The sequence below is a fragment of the Epinephelus moara genome, chromosome 15 (genome assembly GCF_006386435.1).
Source record: "Epinephelus moara isolate mb chromosome 15, YSFRI_EMoa_1.0, whole genome shotgun sequence".
Taxonomy (NCBI): domain Eukaryota; kingdom Metazoa; phylum Chordata; class Actinopteri; order Perciformes; family Serranidae; genus Epinephelus; species Epinephelus moara.
In genome coordinates this window covers 2,497,209-2,514,707 of record NC_065520.1, presented here as the reverse complement: position 1 = coordinate 2,514,707, position 17,499 = coordinate 2,497,209, and the positions used below count along the sequence as shown (strand labels likewise).

Below are 17,499 nucleotides of genomic sequence, written 5' to 3'. Positions count from 1 at the left end.
CCATATGGTACTTCCAGTTCTGTCCTTCAGTTAGATTAAAAAAAAGGAATGACTCATTAGCAAAACAATATGTTTAACCCTTGCATGAGACTATTTACCATGGGAGTGGGGAACACCTTCAAGTTCTTCATGTTGTCTTAACCCTTCCATGTACCAGAGCCTCCTCACAGAAAGCATGCAAAGTGTAAAGCACTCTGTGACCTCAAAATAACTGAACCATGACACCACTCATATCATACATTTCTTCATGTCTGAGATCCTCCTGGCTTTTGTTTGGTATGCATTTTTACAGTCTCCTAGCTATATGGGATCAGTAGGACCCAGTCAGTGTAAAAAACAGTGTTAACATTGATAAAGTCCCATTGTCCTCAAACGTGGTGATAATAAAGTCCCAATGTCTTCAAAAGAGTATTTCTTCTAATTAACGACATCTTAGCTTCTTGCTGTTGCTAAAATTGGTCAAATTTGTTGCCTTATATGATGTCAATGCGTAGAGGAACCAGTAAGCAAGTGGGTTAAGAACAAAACTTGTAACACAATATACAATTGATACGCAATTTATTTGATTATTTTCCACACATGACCATTTTTCTACATCAGGTTTCCTTCAACGTCAGTGCATTTCATAGGTCAGCAAGACAACCAGTAGAATCCAAAAACAAGAAAATGTCAAAACCTAGAATAAAAGTGCTTCGTCGACTTCTATGAACATCAAGCACTGAATCTTAAAAAGAACAACACACACAAACGCAGAAATAATACATACGCCATTGCTTCAATCAGGTAAATAACTGACGAGAATGCTGTGCTCCTTGGCTGGAAGACACACACAGAAAGAGTTTGCATAAGGCACCAAGACGTGGAGGGAGTAGCTTATCAATGGCAGGGTGGATTTCCTCTTTCTGTAGAGAATAGGAGCGTCCTACTTGATATTGGGCTGCTTTGAGAATGTGAGGCTAGGTGGGTGGGTGGGGGTGGGAGGGACAAAGTAAGGTTTATCACGTGCATCACAGTATAGATTGGAATTACTTCCAAATGAAAAAAAGATGACAAAAACACTGATGGAACAAGAAATTTTAACATCTCTATACAAAAAGTGGCTCTAAAAATAAGAGCAATTAAAGCGCAAAGATGGTGGATAAATACGCATTCGAAGAAAATAATATTTATTTGCATTACAAAACAAGCAAATTTGGTTAAAAGCTTTTACAACAGACATTTATAAATCGAAGTAATGCAGACACGGGAGTAATATACTTACTGCAATCAATGTGAACAGAGAGACTTTGCCTTCATGCATGTAGGAGTTCTTTCATCCACTGCAAAACCAATTACAAAGGAGAAAGACACAAATAGTGGGGGTAGATGCATTCACAAGTGACTCAATCATCATTTAAAATTTAGTTGTTTGTCAGCTAATCTACGACATTCCATTCCAGCAGTGTCTTTGTCAATACACCAATATCAATACTGCATCAAATATTTTCATAAATGAGAATTCAGAGATTAACTGCTGTTAATGTGTATCTAAATGGACACAATTTACCTGATATCAACCAAATTAAAGCAATACCATCACTTCTGACTTTGAGAGAAAGGGTCATTCCACCAATTTTACAAGCGGAGATCAGTTTACTCATCACAGGAAGTACCTAAAGCCCCGTTTCCACCAAGCAGTACGGTACTGTTCAGTTCAATCAATACGCTTTTGTTTTCCATTATCTCCGTGAAAAGTTGTGGATGGTACCAATGGGACATTTCCATACAGTCCCCATTTTGGTCACCCCTCTGTTGGGGTACCAAGCGCACAGATCTGGTACTAAAAGGTGGAGCTGTGAACACTGCAGTCTGTTGATTGGTCAACAGTGGACGGTCACTCTGCTCAGGGCTGAGTTGTGGCTGGTTTTGAAGCTCATGTAACCACTGTTCATACCGAGTTTTATTAATAGACTAACTATAAAATGAAAGGATGATTTGCTGCCTCTCACAGCAGCTGGAGTCAGAGAAAAAAATAATTCACTGTGCTGACTGCCGGCGACTTTTAAGGTGGAACATAACTAGTAATGTTACTCAATGTATGAGCTGAAAACTTGAATCCATCAACACCTTAAATTTCATTGTGACAACTTTGACCATCGCTTTAGTTTTTATATGACATACACTTTTATAATGAGTGGATCTTCAAGTGTTTATATATATATATATGAATTTCAACCAGATTATGTGAACTGCATATATTGTAATCCTCACTCGGAGGAAAAAAAAAAGCATTGTGGAGCATTGTTCCTGTGGGCTCCGGCAGCACTATACCCCTGAGTTTGCCTGAGAGGAACTAAATGCCCAAACCTGCTATTTTTAAATATCCCATGGAGAAAGACTCTCACTGCAGCCGGAAAAATGTCGCCGTGCAACCTCGTTCTGTGGACGATAAACGTGGAGACTTCCCTCTGTGTCACCAGTAATGAGGACATACAGTGAGTGACAACAACCTCGCAAACATTTAAGAGTATTGTTTGTGGTGGAAACATTAGGGTCTGGGTACCATGTCCGAAGAGTTACTTTTGGTTCAAAACGTACTATACCGAAAGTGTTTGGTGGAGCCGGGGCTTTAGTCTGTGAAAAAAGTTGTGCAATGTTTTCTGTGGCTCTGGAGGAGCTTTGTTAAGTCTGAAACATAACCCTGACGATGTCATCAGGGTGCTCTCCTAAGCCTACTTTACATTTGAAAAAGGTAAGTCCACCAAGGTTATGATTGGGGATGTCAGTTTTAGTGACTTTAGCTTTTGATAGCTTTTGATGATAGTGATATAAATGTTTTGCCTTTGATTTTATGTTCTGTTGGCTTTGCTGACATACAGTCAGCTAGCTGCATTAGCATTTAACATGTGGAAACACAGCACCCACTGCCCCCCCTTTGGTCTCCACCAGTTTCAGTCTATTAGGGTAGTTTTCAGACTATTATTCTGCCAAACTGTTTTGCTTACTTTACATTTTTATGTTTAAGTTTTTCTCCTTTCTTTGTGCTCCCCTCACAGGGTTTGAAGTGGGCGTGACTCATTTACAGAAAAGGTGAAGTCGCATCCTTCTATGCACCAGTCAAGATTAAAGGGTAAAGGGTAACCAATGTTTTTGTGTCTAAGTGACTAATGGGAATAAGTTTTAAAACTGGTCCTGCATTGAGCAAGAGTGCTGCAGCCAACAGCGGCTAAACAGGCTGTAGTGTAACCACTCAGGGCATGTTCACACCGTCAATTTGAGTCTATTAAAAGTGCTTGTTTTTGCCGCTGATTAGTTCAGATAGTTATTATAAGTGGAAATTATGGAAAGGATCCCTACAGATTTAGACCTTATGATCCTTTTTGTTTGACCAGAAACAGACCAAAAATCACTCTTATAAAATCCATCAGACTCCATTTAAATAAACAGTCATTTCATCATCGTAAATACAATTCATTCAAAGTCGACAGAAACAAAATAAAACCCAAAAATGCTGTCTTGGTTTGACTTTCCACTGTTCCAACAATCAACAACTCTGGTTTGGTTGAAATAAAACCTCAATTCACTCAGTTAGATGTGAAAATATGCTGGGTTTATGCACACTAAAATGACTGTTTATTTAAATGTAGTCTAGTGGGTTTGCTGATAGCGATTTCAGGACTGCTCCTGGTCAATTTACATCCATTAAAAGTGCTCGTTTTTGCCTCTGACTGGCTCAGATTGTTATCTGACGACATTATGGAAAGGATCCCTACAGAGACAGGCCTTTTTGTTAAAGAGTAAGATCCATTTTGTTTTACCTGAAACAGCCCCGAAATCCCTATCGCCAAACCCACCAGACTCTATTTAAATAAACAATAATATTATCATTGTAAAACACACTTTAATCACTGTTGACTGAAACAAAATAAAAACCCACAAAAGCCTTCTTGGCTCGACTTTTCACTCTTTCAATAATCACCAACTCTGGTTTGGTTGAAATAAAACCTCAATTTACCCAGTTAGATGTGAAAATATGCTGACTATACACGCTCAAATTACTGTTTATTTAAATTGAGTCTGGTGGGTTTGGTGACAGTGATTTCAAGGCTGTTTCTGCTCAAACAAATGGTCTCTGGAGGGATCCTTTCCATAATGATGTTAGGAGGGTTGCAACAGTATGAGATTTTCGCGGTGCGATAACCGTCTCAGAAAATAGTTTCATGGTATCACGGTATTACAGAAATTATATAATTATCAGTCAGAATGGCTCTTAAAGAGAGAAAACGGATGGGCTGTTGTTGGTTTAACAAACATTAATAAGTGTAATTGAAACCTGAAACCATTTTGTTGATGGAAGTGTGTAAAAAAAAAAATTCTCCCCTTGGAAAATAAATAAGATATAGGGGAGATGGGCAAATCTACATGGTATGATAACTGTCAAAAAATTTTTTCACAGTATACCTTTAAACAACAAGCAACAATATGAACTTGTCAGTGGCAAAAACAAGCACTTTTAGTGGACGTACACTGTTCAAATTTTAAAAAGTCCCACTTGTCACTTAATCACAAAAACATGGGAAAATAGGTTCTCAGAAGCTAGTTCCTAGATTTTTGTTAAACTTTGATTGCTTATCTTGATGTTTAATGTGGGAAATACTTTGATTTGAAGCAAAGCTTTCAGGCGCTCCAACACAGATGAAGATCATATACAGCAACTTTGCATTTCAGTACATTACATCCAATTTACAACATTTTCACAGCATTACATTTATCAGGCAGTATTCCAATTTTTTGTTATGTTGGATATCTTACTTTCAGAATGTACTCCTCAAAAGTTATTGACCTTAGTGTGAAGAAGAAGAAATGAACCGTATCCAGGTTGATCAGCGTATCCCCAAACGTTGATCAGACTATCTTAAGGCTGTGTAAATATAGTACCATTACCTGCACAAGAATATGTTTTCATTGACATTGGATTATAAAAAAAAAACAAAAAACAAACTGATCAGCAGTACAAAAGCTTGTACTTGGAGGCTTCGTGAAAATCATGAGAATCATTTGAGAACACCTTCAGTCATGCTGTCTCTCTGTCCTTCTCCCCCATGTTGCATTCATCTGTACGTCAGTGCGGGTCATGCTCTCATTTCATAACCGTGTGTGTGTGTGCTCACACAGACACACACTCTCACACACACATTCCTGAATCTACAATATCAACATCCAAGATACAGACGGTGGGAACTAGGATTTGAATGCAGAGTTTTTCCAAAGTGGTTTGTGATAGACCCAGCCTTCACCCTGGAGGAGAAGAAGAGACCACTGTCAAAATATCATTTATGATTTACTGTTAATTTTTTGCAGCGAGTTAGCACGATTGTTTAATCTGTTTAGAGTTGGAAATGATCTGATGTTAAAACAAGAAAACGCTGAGCATCTTTTGGCAATTAGGACACAATTTAGAGATTTAAAAACTAAAATACGTAGATGACAGACAAGGAAAAAAAACGCTGGTAGATAAATATATGAATAATCATAGTAATCCTGTACCAAGTGTTGTTTATTTAAGTGACCCAGATTCTTGGGGAATTTAAAATAGCGGAGTGCAAGGTGAGAACACCCTGAAATAGAGAAGCTCCAGCAGGAGACAGAAATCATGCTCAAGGTGATTTAAAATTTATTTAGAGTCAGCACAGGTGGCTTTTCACAGGCTGTGCTCTGCTTGTCCTTGTTAGTGTCTTCTGCTGCAGCATCCTGTTAGGATTGTACCTTGACCGCAATTTTTTGTTGCAGTAATAAATAAATAAATGCTGTGTCATTAAACCATCATGATTGTAAAATAAATAAAGGAGCATTTTTTGTGGTCGTCTTTCTCACCTCTCTGTCAAAATATCTGGTCCTCCAAGCAGTTTCAGTCTCAGCCCGGTGCCTCTCCTCTGTCCTCTGCCTTTCCTCCAGAATCCTCTTGTGCTCCGTGGCTTTTTCGATGTCCTTCTGTCGTAAGGACTCCGTCACATGCTGCCACAGGCGCCTGAAATTTGGAGAAATAATTGAGCAAGTAAGCGGTTGAGTAAAGCATCAATAGAGGCATGCAACTGATTGGCTTCTTGTTCTATGAGAGCACAAACTTCAGGGCTGGATTTGGATTTGTACTCCTTCCTGCTTATATATTTCACTTATATTACTAAAAGTTTGAGTAACAAACTACCATTTTTAGGATAGCAGGGTTTGAAATAACACGTGCATATGCACAATAGTGCACCTAATTCTCAGCTCTACAAGTAACATGGTACAGCTGCCAGCTCAGTCATAAAAAAAAGCTGCTTACAAAGTCACGCTAATTCTGTGATAAACACATTTAATTTCTTCACAATAAAAGTCCCCTTTTAATTCATGATTTCAGATGTCTTTGTCGCAGAAAAAAAAACAAAAAAACAAAACAAAAGAAAACCATGAAACATCATTGGCAGCTGTGCCTTGTCGAAATAAATCAAAACCTATATGACTGGCCCATTTGGGAATTTAATTTGGAAGGACAGACACAGGAGGAGGCCACACTCAGCAGTTAGAAGAAGATGAGCTTTGCAGTAAGGATTTTTGGTGAACAGGCCATACACTGCTTGTTAAGGTTGCTTGACAACCTCAGACGCAACCTGCCACTGCACTCTTGAAAGCTGGCACAAAAAAGGCACAAGAGTAGCGCCCAGCACCGGACCTCGCGTTTTCTAGGCGGTTAAAGATGCGGCGTGTGTAAGGCCTCTAGTTTACAGGGTCGGTACCTGCAATTATTACACAGGCTAGTTAATAACATGTCGGGCAGGTGAAGGACGAACCCAAGGTGATATGTAAACTCATCTTCATTTGTCGACTACAAACATGATGTATCATCTGAAACATGTAAGTAGCTACATGCCCATTAGCCACTTAGCACAATCATTACTGCTTTACTGACAGTGTCATTAACAGGCGGCTTGCTCAGTGTGTGACGTGCACTTGTAGATAAAATATAGGCCTATATTAATGAAGGTTCATTAGTACGGTTTTGTATTTCTCTGTAATGTAGCACAGTGTTAACAATGTTACTGATACTATTCTTTCTCAAACCTTGAACTCAAACCATTGTGTTGTCCCGCCCAAAATATATAATGTAATAATTACATAAATATCGTTAACATGTGGGCGACTAGTCGACTAATGGCCCTGAATGACGACTATTGGTTGGCTAGGAAAATTCTTAGTTGAAAGAAGAAATGACCCAAAAAAGTTGCAAGAAATTAGGAAATTTGTTAAAAAAGAAAAAAAAGAAAAAGAAAAACAAACTTAAAAACATCCAAACAAGGAAATGACCTGGACACAGTGCTTAAAATTATAATAGTTCTGTAACATGATTTTAAATATAGTTTTTCCCTAGCTTTTTTTCCCCTAGTATTTTTTTTTAAATATTTTTTTAAAGTCTATAATTTTTTTTGCAATTTGTGGGACATTTCTTATGAAGTTGCTCAATGCCTTTTTTCCTCCCATGTTTTTGAAAGAAATCACACCAACCTGCTCAAGGTTCAAAGGTTAAAATTAGGGCTGTCAAGCCATTAAAAATTACTTTAAATCTAAAAATGTATTTAATTAATTACATGCTCTGTGATAAATTCATCAAAATCAATCGCATACATCAATTGTTGCTCCAGACCTCTGGGTTTGCTGCTAAATGCTTTGTGTTGAGGTGAAATTTCAGGCTTGAAGTACTCCGATACGTAAATTGGATGGTACTCCTATCAACAGTTCCAGCTGGGCATTTTTTAAATGTAAATGTTCCATTCACAAGGCCAAGCAGCATCGTCTCATCTGCCTCCATCATGTGACAAAGCTGCTGTGGACTTAAATGACGCACTGGGTCAAAGGGCACCACAGAGTGCGATTCATCTGCATTGATTTTTCTAACATGTTATTTTTTCTGTGATTAATTAATCAAAGTTAGCACCTAATTTTGACAGCCCTAGTGTAAATACTTGTGAAAGGCATCAGAAAAGCGATGTTGCTCCAGATTTCAAAGGGTTAAAGTCCCTGCAAATCAAGTATGTTGTCATGGCTACACATCAGTTTGGACTTAAAGTGATGTTTGATTTAGGTGGATATGTTGGTCTCTAGTGATTGGTTTGGGAAAAATCAAACCCCACCTCCACAGACATCTGTAAAATTGGATGCAATTTCAGGGCGCAAGTGCGGGTATTTGGACAGGACCTATATCGAAAGTTACATATGTAACTACGGTTCTATGAATCCTGGATGACCGCCAGAGGCGGTGCTTTAAGCACTGAATGTCTCCATCTCGCGCATGCGCAGGTCGAGTATCATGCGCAGGTCGAGTATCTATACCAACAAAGTCACCTGTGACCCCTGATGACCCCGGATAACCTACAGTGGTGTGAAAAAGTGTTTGCCCCCTTCCTGATTTCTTACTTTTTTGCATGTTTTCCGCACTTAAATGTTTCAGATCATCAAACAAATTTAAACATTAGTCAAAGATAACACAAGTAAATACAAAATGCAGTTTTTAAATGAAGGGTTTTATTAATGAGGAAGAAAAAAATCCAAAGCTACATGGCCCTGTGTGAAAAAGTGTTTGCCCCCCAGCTCCTGTTAAAACATAACTGTGGTTGATCACACCTGAGTTCAATTTCTGTAGCCACACCCAGGCCTGATTACTGCACACCTGTTCCCAATCTAGAAATCACTTAAATAGGACCTACCTGACAAAGTGAAGTAGACCAAAAGATCCTCAAAAGCTACAGACATCATGCCGAGATACAAAGAAATTCAGGAACAAATGAAAAAAAAAGTAATACCACTACCTTCAGGGTAGCGGGGGACCGGCCGTCCTGTAGGAGCGACTGTAGGAACTCCAGCACTTTAAGAACTGAACAGCGCACTGGGTCCTCATCCCTGTCCGAACACCACGCAGAAAACAACTTCCACCTGTTTTCATACTGGACTCTGGTAGAAGGCGCCCTGGCATTCAGTACAGTATTGCGGACAGAGTCTGTGCAATCGGTCAGCAGTGGGTCGGGCCCTGCAGCGGCCAGACCCATAGCTGCAGACGGTGAGGGTCGGAATGCCAAATTCGGCCCCCTATCTGAGACAGGAGATCCTTCCTGTCGGGGAGGCGCCATGGTAAGCTGTGGCAGAGCCTGTGCAGCAGAGGAAACCATGTCCTCCCTGGCCAGAAGGGGGCTACCAGCAGCAACCTGTGGCCCCGCTGGAGGACCCTCTGCAGTACTGGGAGAATCAGAGGGATTGGTGGGAATGCATAAAGAAGACCCTCTGGCCAATCGTGGGCGAGAGCATCCTGGCCCAAAGGGCTGGTCTCCTCTGTCCATGAGAACCAGAGGGGGCAATGGGTCGACTCCTCTGTGGCAAAAAGATCTACCTCTGCCCTGCCGAATATGTCCCAGATGTGGAGCACCACCTCTGGATGAAGCCGCCACTCCCCTGGCGGAGGCTTGCAACGGGAGAGGAAGTCTGCAGCCTGGTTCTACTCCCCAGGCAGATACATTGCCCTCAGGCTGGCGAGGCGGGGGCCGGCCCACATCAAGAGATCCCGGGACACCTGCAACAGCCGTGCAGACCTGGTGCTCCCCTGGTGGTTTATGTGAGAGACGGTTGAGACGTTGTCTGACCGTACAAGCACATGCCTCCCTCTCAGATGTGGAATGAAGTACCTGAGTGCCATGTGCACAGCCCGTAGCTCCAGCACATTGATATGCTCTGTGCAGTCCCGAGCAGACCACAGCCCCTGAGCTGTCCGGTTCTGCCACACTGCACCCCATCCTGAGAGGGAGGCATCTGTTGTAATGGCCTCTCGACGGGATGGAATGGAGCCCATGGACATGCCCTGAAGCAGATATGACCGGTCTCTCCATGGAGCCAGAGCAAGGAGGCCCCCAGAAAAATTGTACTTTGTGAGGGAACCAGGCAACTCTTTTTGAGATTGACCACGAGACCCAGCTGGGCCACATGAGAGAGGAGCAGCGCCGTGTCCTGGGCCGCCTGAGACTGGAATGGTGCACAGATGAGCCAGTCGTCCAGGTATGGCAGGATCTTCATGCCCCGCGACTGTAGTGGCGATAGGGCTGCTGTCACGCACCTGGTGAACACCCGTGGGGAAAGTGAAAGGCCAAACGGGAGCACCCTGAACTGAAAATGATGGCCTTGAAAGGCAAACTGCAGGAATTGTGTGGTGTGGCACAATGGGCACATGAAAGTAAGCATCCTCCAGGTCGATTGATGTAAACCACTCCCCTCTGGCAACAGTACGCAGAACCTCTGCAGTACTGAGCATGTGGAACTTCAAGACCTTCAGGAACCTGTTGAGTCCCCTTAGGTCGAGGATAGGGCGGAGTCCGCCGTCTTTCTTCTCCACAAGAAAGTAGGTCGAATAGAACCCCCCGGGTTGCAACAGGGGATCTATCGGTTCGATGGCACCCTTGTCCAGGAGGGCGGACAACTCCTGGTTCAGGGCCTGGGTTTTTGCCGGGTCGCGTATGATGGTCATCTTGACCTGGCCAAAGGCTAGGGGCCGGCGTCGGAACTGAAGTTTGTACCCTTGGGTTAAGGTGGAAATCACCCAAGGGTCTGTGGTGGAAGCAGCCCAGTAACTGAGCTGCTGCTGGGAAAAACTGCCGACGACCGGCCCCGGGCCCTCAACGCCTGGCCCCCCGGCCCCTAGAGGCTCTGGGGGGGCGACGGGCAGCATAAAAGGTCTGAGGTTGTCTAGAGGGCAGTCGCTCAGGGACACGAAAGTCCTGGGCCGCCCGCTGAGCAGGCTGCTGAGCCGTGCGCTGAGACCTAAGATGGCCACTGGGGTAAGTCTGTGGATGAGAGCGGCGCTGGGGGGCAGCCGAAGAACCCCTAGGCCTGCCGGGAGGAGGCGCACTTCTGTGAAGCCCAGAAAGCTGTTGTCTTGTCTGTCTGGCTTGGACCGTGCGCTCGAGTGCCTCTAAAGCAGCTGACCCAAACAGCTCACCAGGTTCCACCGGAACACTGCGGAGGGTCCTCCTGCATGACTCAGTGAGAGGTGACTGTGCCAGCCAAACCTGGCGACGAGCCTGGACAAGAGTAGACATCAACCGCCCAAGCTCTCTGGACATAAGCGCAAAAGCCTGCAGAGAGACATCACTAAAATTGTGGATGGAAGCATCCAGTGTAGCCTCCTGCAGGGATGCTGAGAGAGCGAGCATGAGGTGTGACAATGAATTACCTATGCGTCCCATGCGTGACGCTGCATCATAGGCTTTGGAGAGCAGGTCATCTGTGACCCGACACTGGGGGCGAGGACACCTTGCATCTGGCCTCAGAGCCTCATCAGGCGAGACAATGAGAGCAGCTATAGTCGGCTCAATCGCTGGCATGCGAACCAAACCAAACTTGGCTGCATCCTGCATGGCTGCCAAGGTTCGGCCATCGGATGTGGCACAGTAAAGGTGGCAGGGGCCGGACTACGCCTGAAAAAAGCACTGGCAGGAGCCGGCTGAGCTTGTGGAACATCCAACTGAAGGCGGGCCAGGGCCATACGAATGATGGCCCCCATAGAGTTATCCTCGGAACCGGCCCCAGAACTGCAGGCCGAAGAACGGGAGCTCACATCAGAGGCATGGGAGGCTGGCTCCTGGGAGACCATGTCTGCCCCATATTCAGCAAACTCAGTGGCCGAAGCCGCCATAGAGAGCACATCATCATCCTCCAGATCCAACATGGCCGCAGGAGGAGCAGTAGCACCCACATCCGCTGCACCAGTCCCAGACTGGAGGGCTAGGAAGAGGGATTTCATCTGGTTAAGCTCCTCAGTTAACTGGTCCACCTTGGAGGAAAGTTTGGACTCTTTGGCCTTCTTCCTGGAGGAGGCGCCCTCAGTCTCAACAGCCTGACGTTTTGACCGGCTAGGTTGAGCTGGAGTCAACTGTTCTGGTGATGGAACATGCCCCAACAGTTGTTCCACCTCAGCCAGTCTAGCGGCCCTCACTGCCTGAAGCATGAAGCTGCAGTTCATGCACGGATCCTCCGAAAGGCCCTCCCTCAGATGCTCGAGACCAAGGCACGAGGGACACATGTCATGGCCATCTTCAGGCTGCAGAGAAGCCATACAGGCTGAACAACAATGGTTGCCCAACATAGTGACAACCAGCAAAATTTAACCTAGAGAGAAAAACAACAAATGCTGGGAGGGGGAGCGAACACACTATCGTCACCAACAAGGGTTGCAACAAATAAGTTAGGCTTAAGCGTAAACACCTCAGCTAACTATAAAGTCAATAGGTTGACAACACACCTATGCTGGGAGCGGGAGCGAGAGCACTGCCTTCACCAACAAAGGTTAGATTGCTGTGGCTATAAACACAAAAATTGGCACAACCGAGTTGCCACCAAAATGTACAAATTAAAGCAGGCCGAGCGAAAACGCCGGTGATAACTATGAAATCAAAGCAAACACAGCTAACTCTTTAAATAGTTAATAATACACACGTACGCTGGGATCGGGAGCGAGAGCACTGCCTTCACCAACAAAGGTTAGATTGCTGTGACAATAAACACAAAAAATGGCACAGCCGAGTTGCCACCAAAATGTATAAATTAAGCAGGCCGAGCGAAAACGCCGGTGAAAACTATGAAAGTAAAGCAAGCACAGCTACAAGTTAGCTCAAGGGGGCACAATGCTAACCGCTAAGACAGGTAAACAAAGTACGTTCAATAACACTACAAATGTCGGGAGAGGGAGCGAGTACACTGCCTTCACCAACAATTAGTTAGCGTTATACATAATAAGAAAAAAACTTAATAAGTAAACTTATCACTAAGCTGTAACGTTAGACCAACCGCTTCTAGGATGATGATCCGAAGCAGAGTCCACGGCAAACCGCAACAATCCTCTCATCAGAGCGTTAGCTCGTCGCAGCCCTTGGAGGGCGAGCAGCTCGCAACTCCGACAAAGTTGTCACAAGGCTACCCGCGACGAACAGCAGTGAAGCAACGTTGNAACAATCCTCTCATCAGAGCGTTAGCTCGTCGCAGCCCTTGGAGGGCGAGCAGCTCGCAACTCCGACAAAGTTGTCACAAGGCTACCCGCGACGAACAGCAGTGAAGCAACGTTGAAATTTTAGCTTTTAGCTAGAGCTCAGTGACGTGCAGTCCACCTGCGAAAGCGAGAAGATGAACAGGAACAGATCCTCTGATGTCACTGGGAGATATAGGTTATCTGGGGTCATCAGGGGTCACAGGTGACTTTGTTGGTATAGATACTCGACCTGCGCATGCGCGAGATGGAGACATTCAGTGCTTAAAGCACCGCCTCTGGCGGTCAGGAAGGATGAAATAGAACATTGGTTCTTAAGTGGTCCAGCAATGGGGTCCAGATTTCTTCTAAGTCATTAGTTCCAGGTCCACACAGTTTAATATATTCGGTGTCATACTAGCATTTGGCCATGTCGTCGAGCTAGTTTGCTGTCTCTATCAAGTAGCTGTCCATTAATCACTCACTCTACAGCAAGAACAGGAACTTCACAATAAAAGCTCTGTGGTGAAAATTCACTGTACTTATAAAATTACATGTTTGCAAGTCACTTGCGGTCCATTAAGAATGTACCTGCGACCCACTTTTGGACTTCGACCCACCAGTTGGGAACCACTGTTATAGATGGCACTGAGAGCACTCAGGGGAATACTCTGAGTATATGAGAACATTTTCTCTTTCAGAACTGAGAACGTGACAATAGGATAACGTTAATTTGGGTTTAATAAAGATAAACATTCTGTGGGTCCAAAAAATCTGTCTCCCATCCATTGTCTATGGAGCATCTCCAAACTTATACCCTATGACATCACAAGTTTGAGACTTCACTGGTTTCTGGCATTGACAGAAAGTAGCACATGTTCACAAATAGTGATTAAACTTTGATTGGCCATGGAAATAACATATTGGAATTCTTAATTTGGGTGGTGTTCCCCTTTAAGAAGAGCTGTTTCAGTACTATGGTGTTTTTTAAAACAAGATTGAAATTTCTCATAGATTTTGTTTGCATTAATAAAATCCTGCTGTTGCTCCGAGACAATCTTTTTTCTAAAACCTTAGCTAAAAACAAGAGCTTAGAAATCGAAATAGGACTAAAATTGTTAAGATCAGAGGAATCTCAAGATGGCCTTTTTAAAAGTGGTTGAACAAGAGCAGTTTTACATTAGTCAGCACACTTATTTTCGTAAATATTTTAATAAAAAATAAAAGCCTTTTTAAAAAAAAACAAAACAAAAAAAACTGCAATGTTATGTGTCCAAGTGACTCAAAGTTATTATTAAAATGTATCACTACACAGGACACAACTCTTCATATGGGATTTTGGGGCTTTTTCTATTTTTTAATTAATATTTTTTAATGAAAAATCATTATTTTTTAAATAACGTGTCACATTTGGTGTCATTGATTTTCACAAAAAAGCACTGAAAGCTGCTTTTATCATAAGAACTTGGTAATGACGTCCATATTCAATCAATCACATATATTTATCAATTATGTAATATGAAAAAAATATTCATATTTAATAGAAGAAAAGAAGTAACCAAAGAAGTCCTGATAAGATTTAAAAGAAAAACTTTGAAAAACAACAAAAGCAGTAGTTTCACTGTAATTACTGTAATTTCAAGTGTAATTTCATGAGTTAAATGCAAAAAAAGTAGGGCTGTCAAAGTTAATGCGTTAATAACAAGTTTACGCAAATTCCTTTTAATGCCACAATTTTTTTGACACGAGACTGACGCACGTACCTTCTATAATTATGACCCTTGACCAATCCCTTTGAGAAATCTGGAAGCACTGCAGCAGTAATGTTATGGATAGAAAGTAGAAACAAACCTCCGTGAGAATAAATGGATAAAGAAAGGGGTCTTTTGAATGGCAAGTTCAGCTTCACAGCCCTGCCGTATGGCTCTCTCGACAAGACCAAACTTATTTGCATTTGCTGTCAATGTGAATTGGGTTACCGACGGAGGACGTGGAGCTGCTTAAAAAAACGGGGGCCGTTTAGTTAACCTTTACAAGTGTAAAGTTGGACACTACATTGTGTTAAAGCACATTTGTCCACTCCCACCTTTAAGGTACATTCAGAACAGATAAAAAATGTTAATTGTGATTAATTGCAATTACCTATTCTAATCGATTGACAGCCTTAATAAAAGTATTTTGAGCCCTAGATGGACTAAAACAATGACAAAATAAAAATGCAACAATTAAACCCCACCACTATTCTGACCTGGATTCAGTCGGTCCCTGCTTCTCAACCGGCCGAACGCACTTCCTTGTAACAGGCAGCTTGGTGACGTCGACCACCCTTGTCTCTCCGCTGGTGTAGCTGAACTCCAGGACACCGTTCCACTCGCCCTGCACACGACACACCACTGCGTTGGTGGTGTTGTGCTTCACCTCCGCTGTTACCCTACATATCAACAGAGCAATAAAATAAATACAAGGACACCATTTCATATTGTTCAAAAGTATGAAAAAATATGTCTGTTTCTCATATGTCGCTGTTACTTTAGAGATATTCACAACATGACGATGCCGTTAATATCGACTTGTACCCTGGGAGGAACTCACTTGTGTAATTTGCCACCATAAAATGGTTTCGTCTGGAAGGTGATGACCGCCGAGTAGCCCGACTTGGCGCAGTTGATAGTGACTTTGCCGCCCAGTTCCACCCAGGGAACAGTGAGGATGGAGCGTGCGTATGCACAAGGCAGCGTGAAAGTGTACTCTTCATCATGCTCCAGCAAATATAGACAACCTAGAGAGATAAACAGATGAAGACAGAAACAAGTTCAAGTTTAAAATGTCTCATTTATTTCTTCTTTACCAGACCGTTCTGTCAGATTTTCTGCCCTAATTAATGCACTCATTGGTGCTGAGCCTGAGTCCTGTCTGGAAGGAGATACTTTGTCCTTGTTAGTGATTCAGGCTATTAAGATCATTGATTACTCTGAGTAGGAAACTTTCAATGTTCATTTTAAATTCTAAAAATATATCGCTCTTCTTGGTTGCAAGAAGTAAGAATGAGATTAATGTCATAATCTCTCATCACTTTTCCATCCTTCTTTCAAAAGAAGTTTCTCAAAACCCCTCAAACACTTCTATCCAGATAAATTAGTAGCAACATAGAGCAATGTTTCCCTCCGAAAAAGAGGTTATGTTTCCGGTTTGATTTGCTTGTCTGTCAACAGGACTACAGAAAAACTACAGGCCTGATTTTAAAGCTTGGAGGAAGGGTGTAGCATCAATCAAGGAAGAACCTATTAAATCTTGCAGTGGATCCAATCACAGAGCAGATACACAAGTTATTTTCCAATTTCGTTAATATTGCTAGGGATTTGGTCTTGGAGTTTTGCGCTCTCTGAATGCCGCTTTAGTTTTAGAAGTGAGAAGGAATCACAAAGGCACATGAGTAAGATTCCAGCTGTTGATGTCAATGCACAAAAAATAAAGAGTAATACCTTTAAGGTACCAAAGGAAATAACAAACTACCAAGTAATATTTATTTCTCCACTCAAAGCAATACCTGGTATCTTTCCTTTTCGTACCTGAATCTCGAAAAAAAAAAAAAAAAAAAAAAAAAAATCACTATTTGTATGGTTTTTCTTACATGCCAATCACTGCAAGCATTCTTAAATATAATGCAACATGTGATTGGCTCAATGCTGCAGCATCTGCAGCCCATACAGTCTGTGGTATGTAGAATTCAAGTGTGGCGAATTTGATGGAGTTGGCAGATCCGCATGCTGAGATACCACCAAAACATTTAGATATATGGCTATGCTTTTACTGTGTTTTATTTTATTTTATGTTCTTTGTATTTTCTTCTTAAGGTGCTTTCAGACCCAGAGTTTACTTGCTTTGACATCTGACGTCCACTTGCACTTGACCAGATCAAAGGCCTTGTGCGAGAAAGCTGCTCTTGATTGGTCAGAATTTCAATGTGGGAAAAATTCAGGAAGTAAACAAAACGTTGAAGAAGAGTACACTTGCAAGATAAATGTGACACTTTCTAATATCACAATGAAGGGACAACTATGCAGGTTGATTTTAGCGCTGGTCATCGTGGACTATATTGCTTGCATAGCCTGAAAATGAGGCGCGGCTCCAACTAGACAACAATGTTTTGATACATTGGATGTGCTGATTGTGCATATTAAGGCAGTACAGGAGGAGGTGCACATTAATAATCCTCCAGGACTGTAACATGCTCATGTTTAACCCAAACAATGCATAATGTGACTGCAGTGGGTCAAGTTGAGGTTTGTTTGTTACCGGACCGAGACCACTTCTTCAAGAAGGTTTCTGTCTGGTTGTTTTGTTGTGCACCCGAGTCTGATTGCTGTGTTCACACCTACCCAAATGAAGCCGCACTTAGAAGGAAAATGAACTTGAGTTCGATTGAACTGAACCAAACAGGGCAAGTGTGAAAGCACCGTTATATTAATTATTATTTTATGTGC

At 42.6% G+C, this 17,499-nt stretch overlaps 1 protein-coding gene across 1 annotated transcript in view; it reads right to left on the bottom strand.

Moving 5' to 3' along the window:
* Positions 1-541: 541 nt before the first annotated feature.
* LOC126401799 (oxysterol-binding protein-related protein 11-like) overlaps positions 542-17,499 on the bottom strand; it is a 32,526-nt gene continuing 15,568 nt past the window's right edge. The window contains exons 10-13 of the mRNA XM_050063305.1: positions 15,608-15,794; positions 15,264-15,446; positions 5,854-6,007; positions 542-5,277 (exon numbers count right to left, since the gene is read on the bottom strand). Coding sequence (XP_049919262.1) covers positions 5,221-5,277; positions 5,854-6,007; positions 15,264-15,446; positions 15,608-15,794 — 581 coding nt within the window. The 3' untranslated portion in view covers positions 542-5,220. The remainder of the gene's footprint in view (positions 5,278-5,853; positions 6,008-15,263; positions 15,447-15,607; positions 15,795-17,499) is intronic.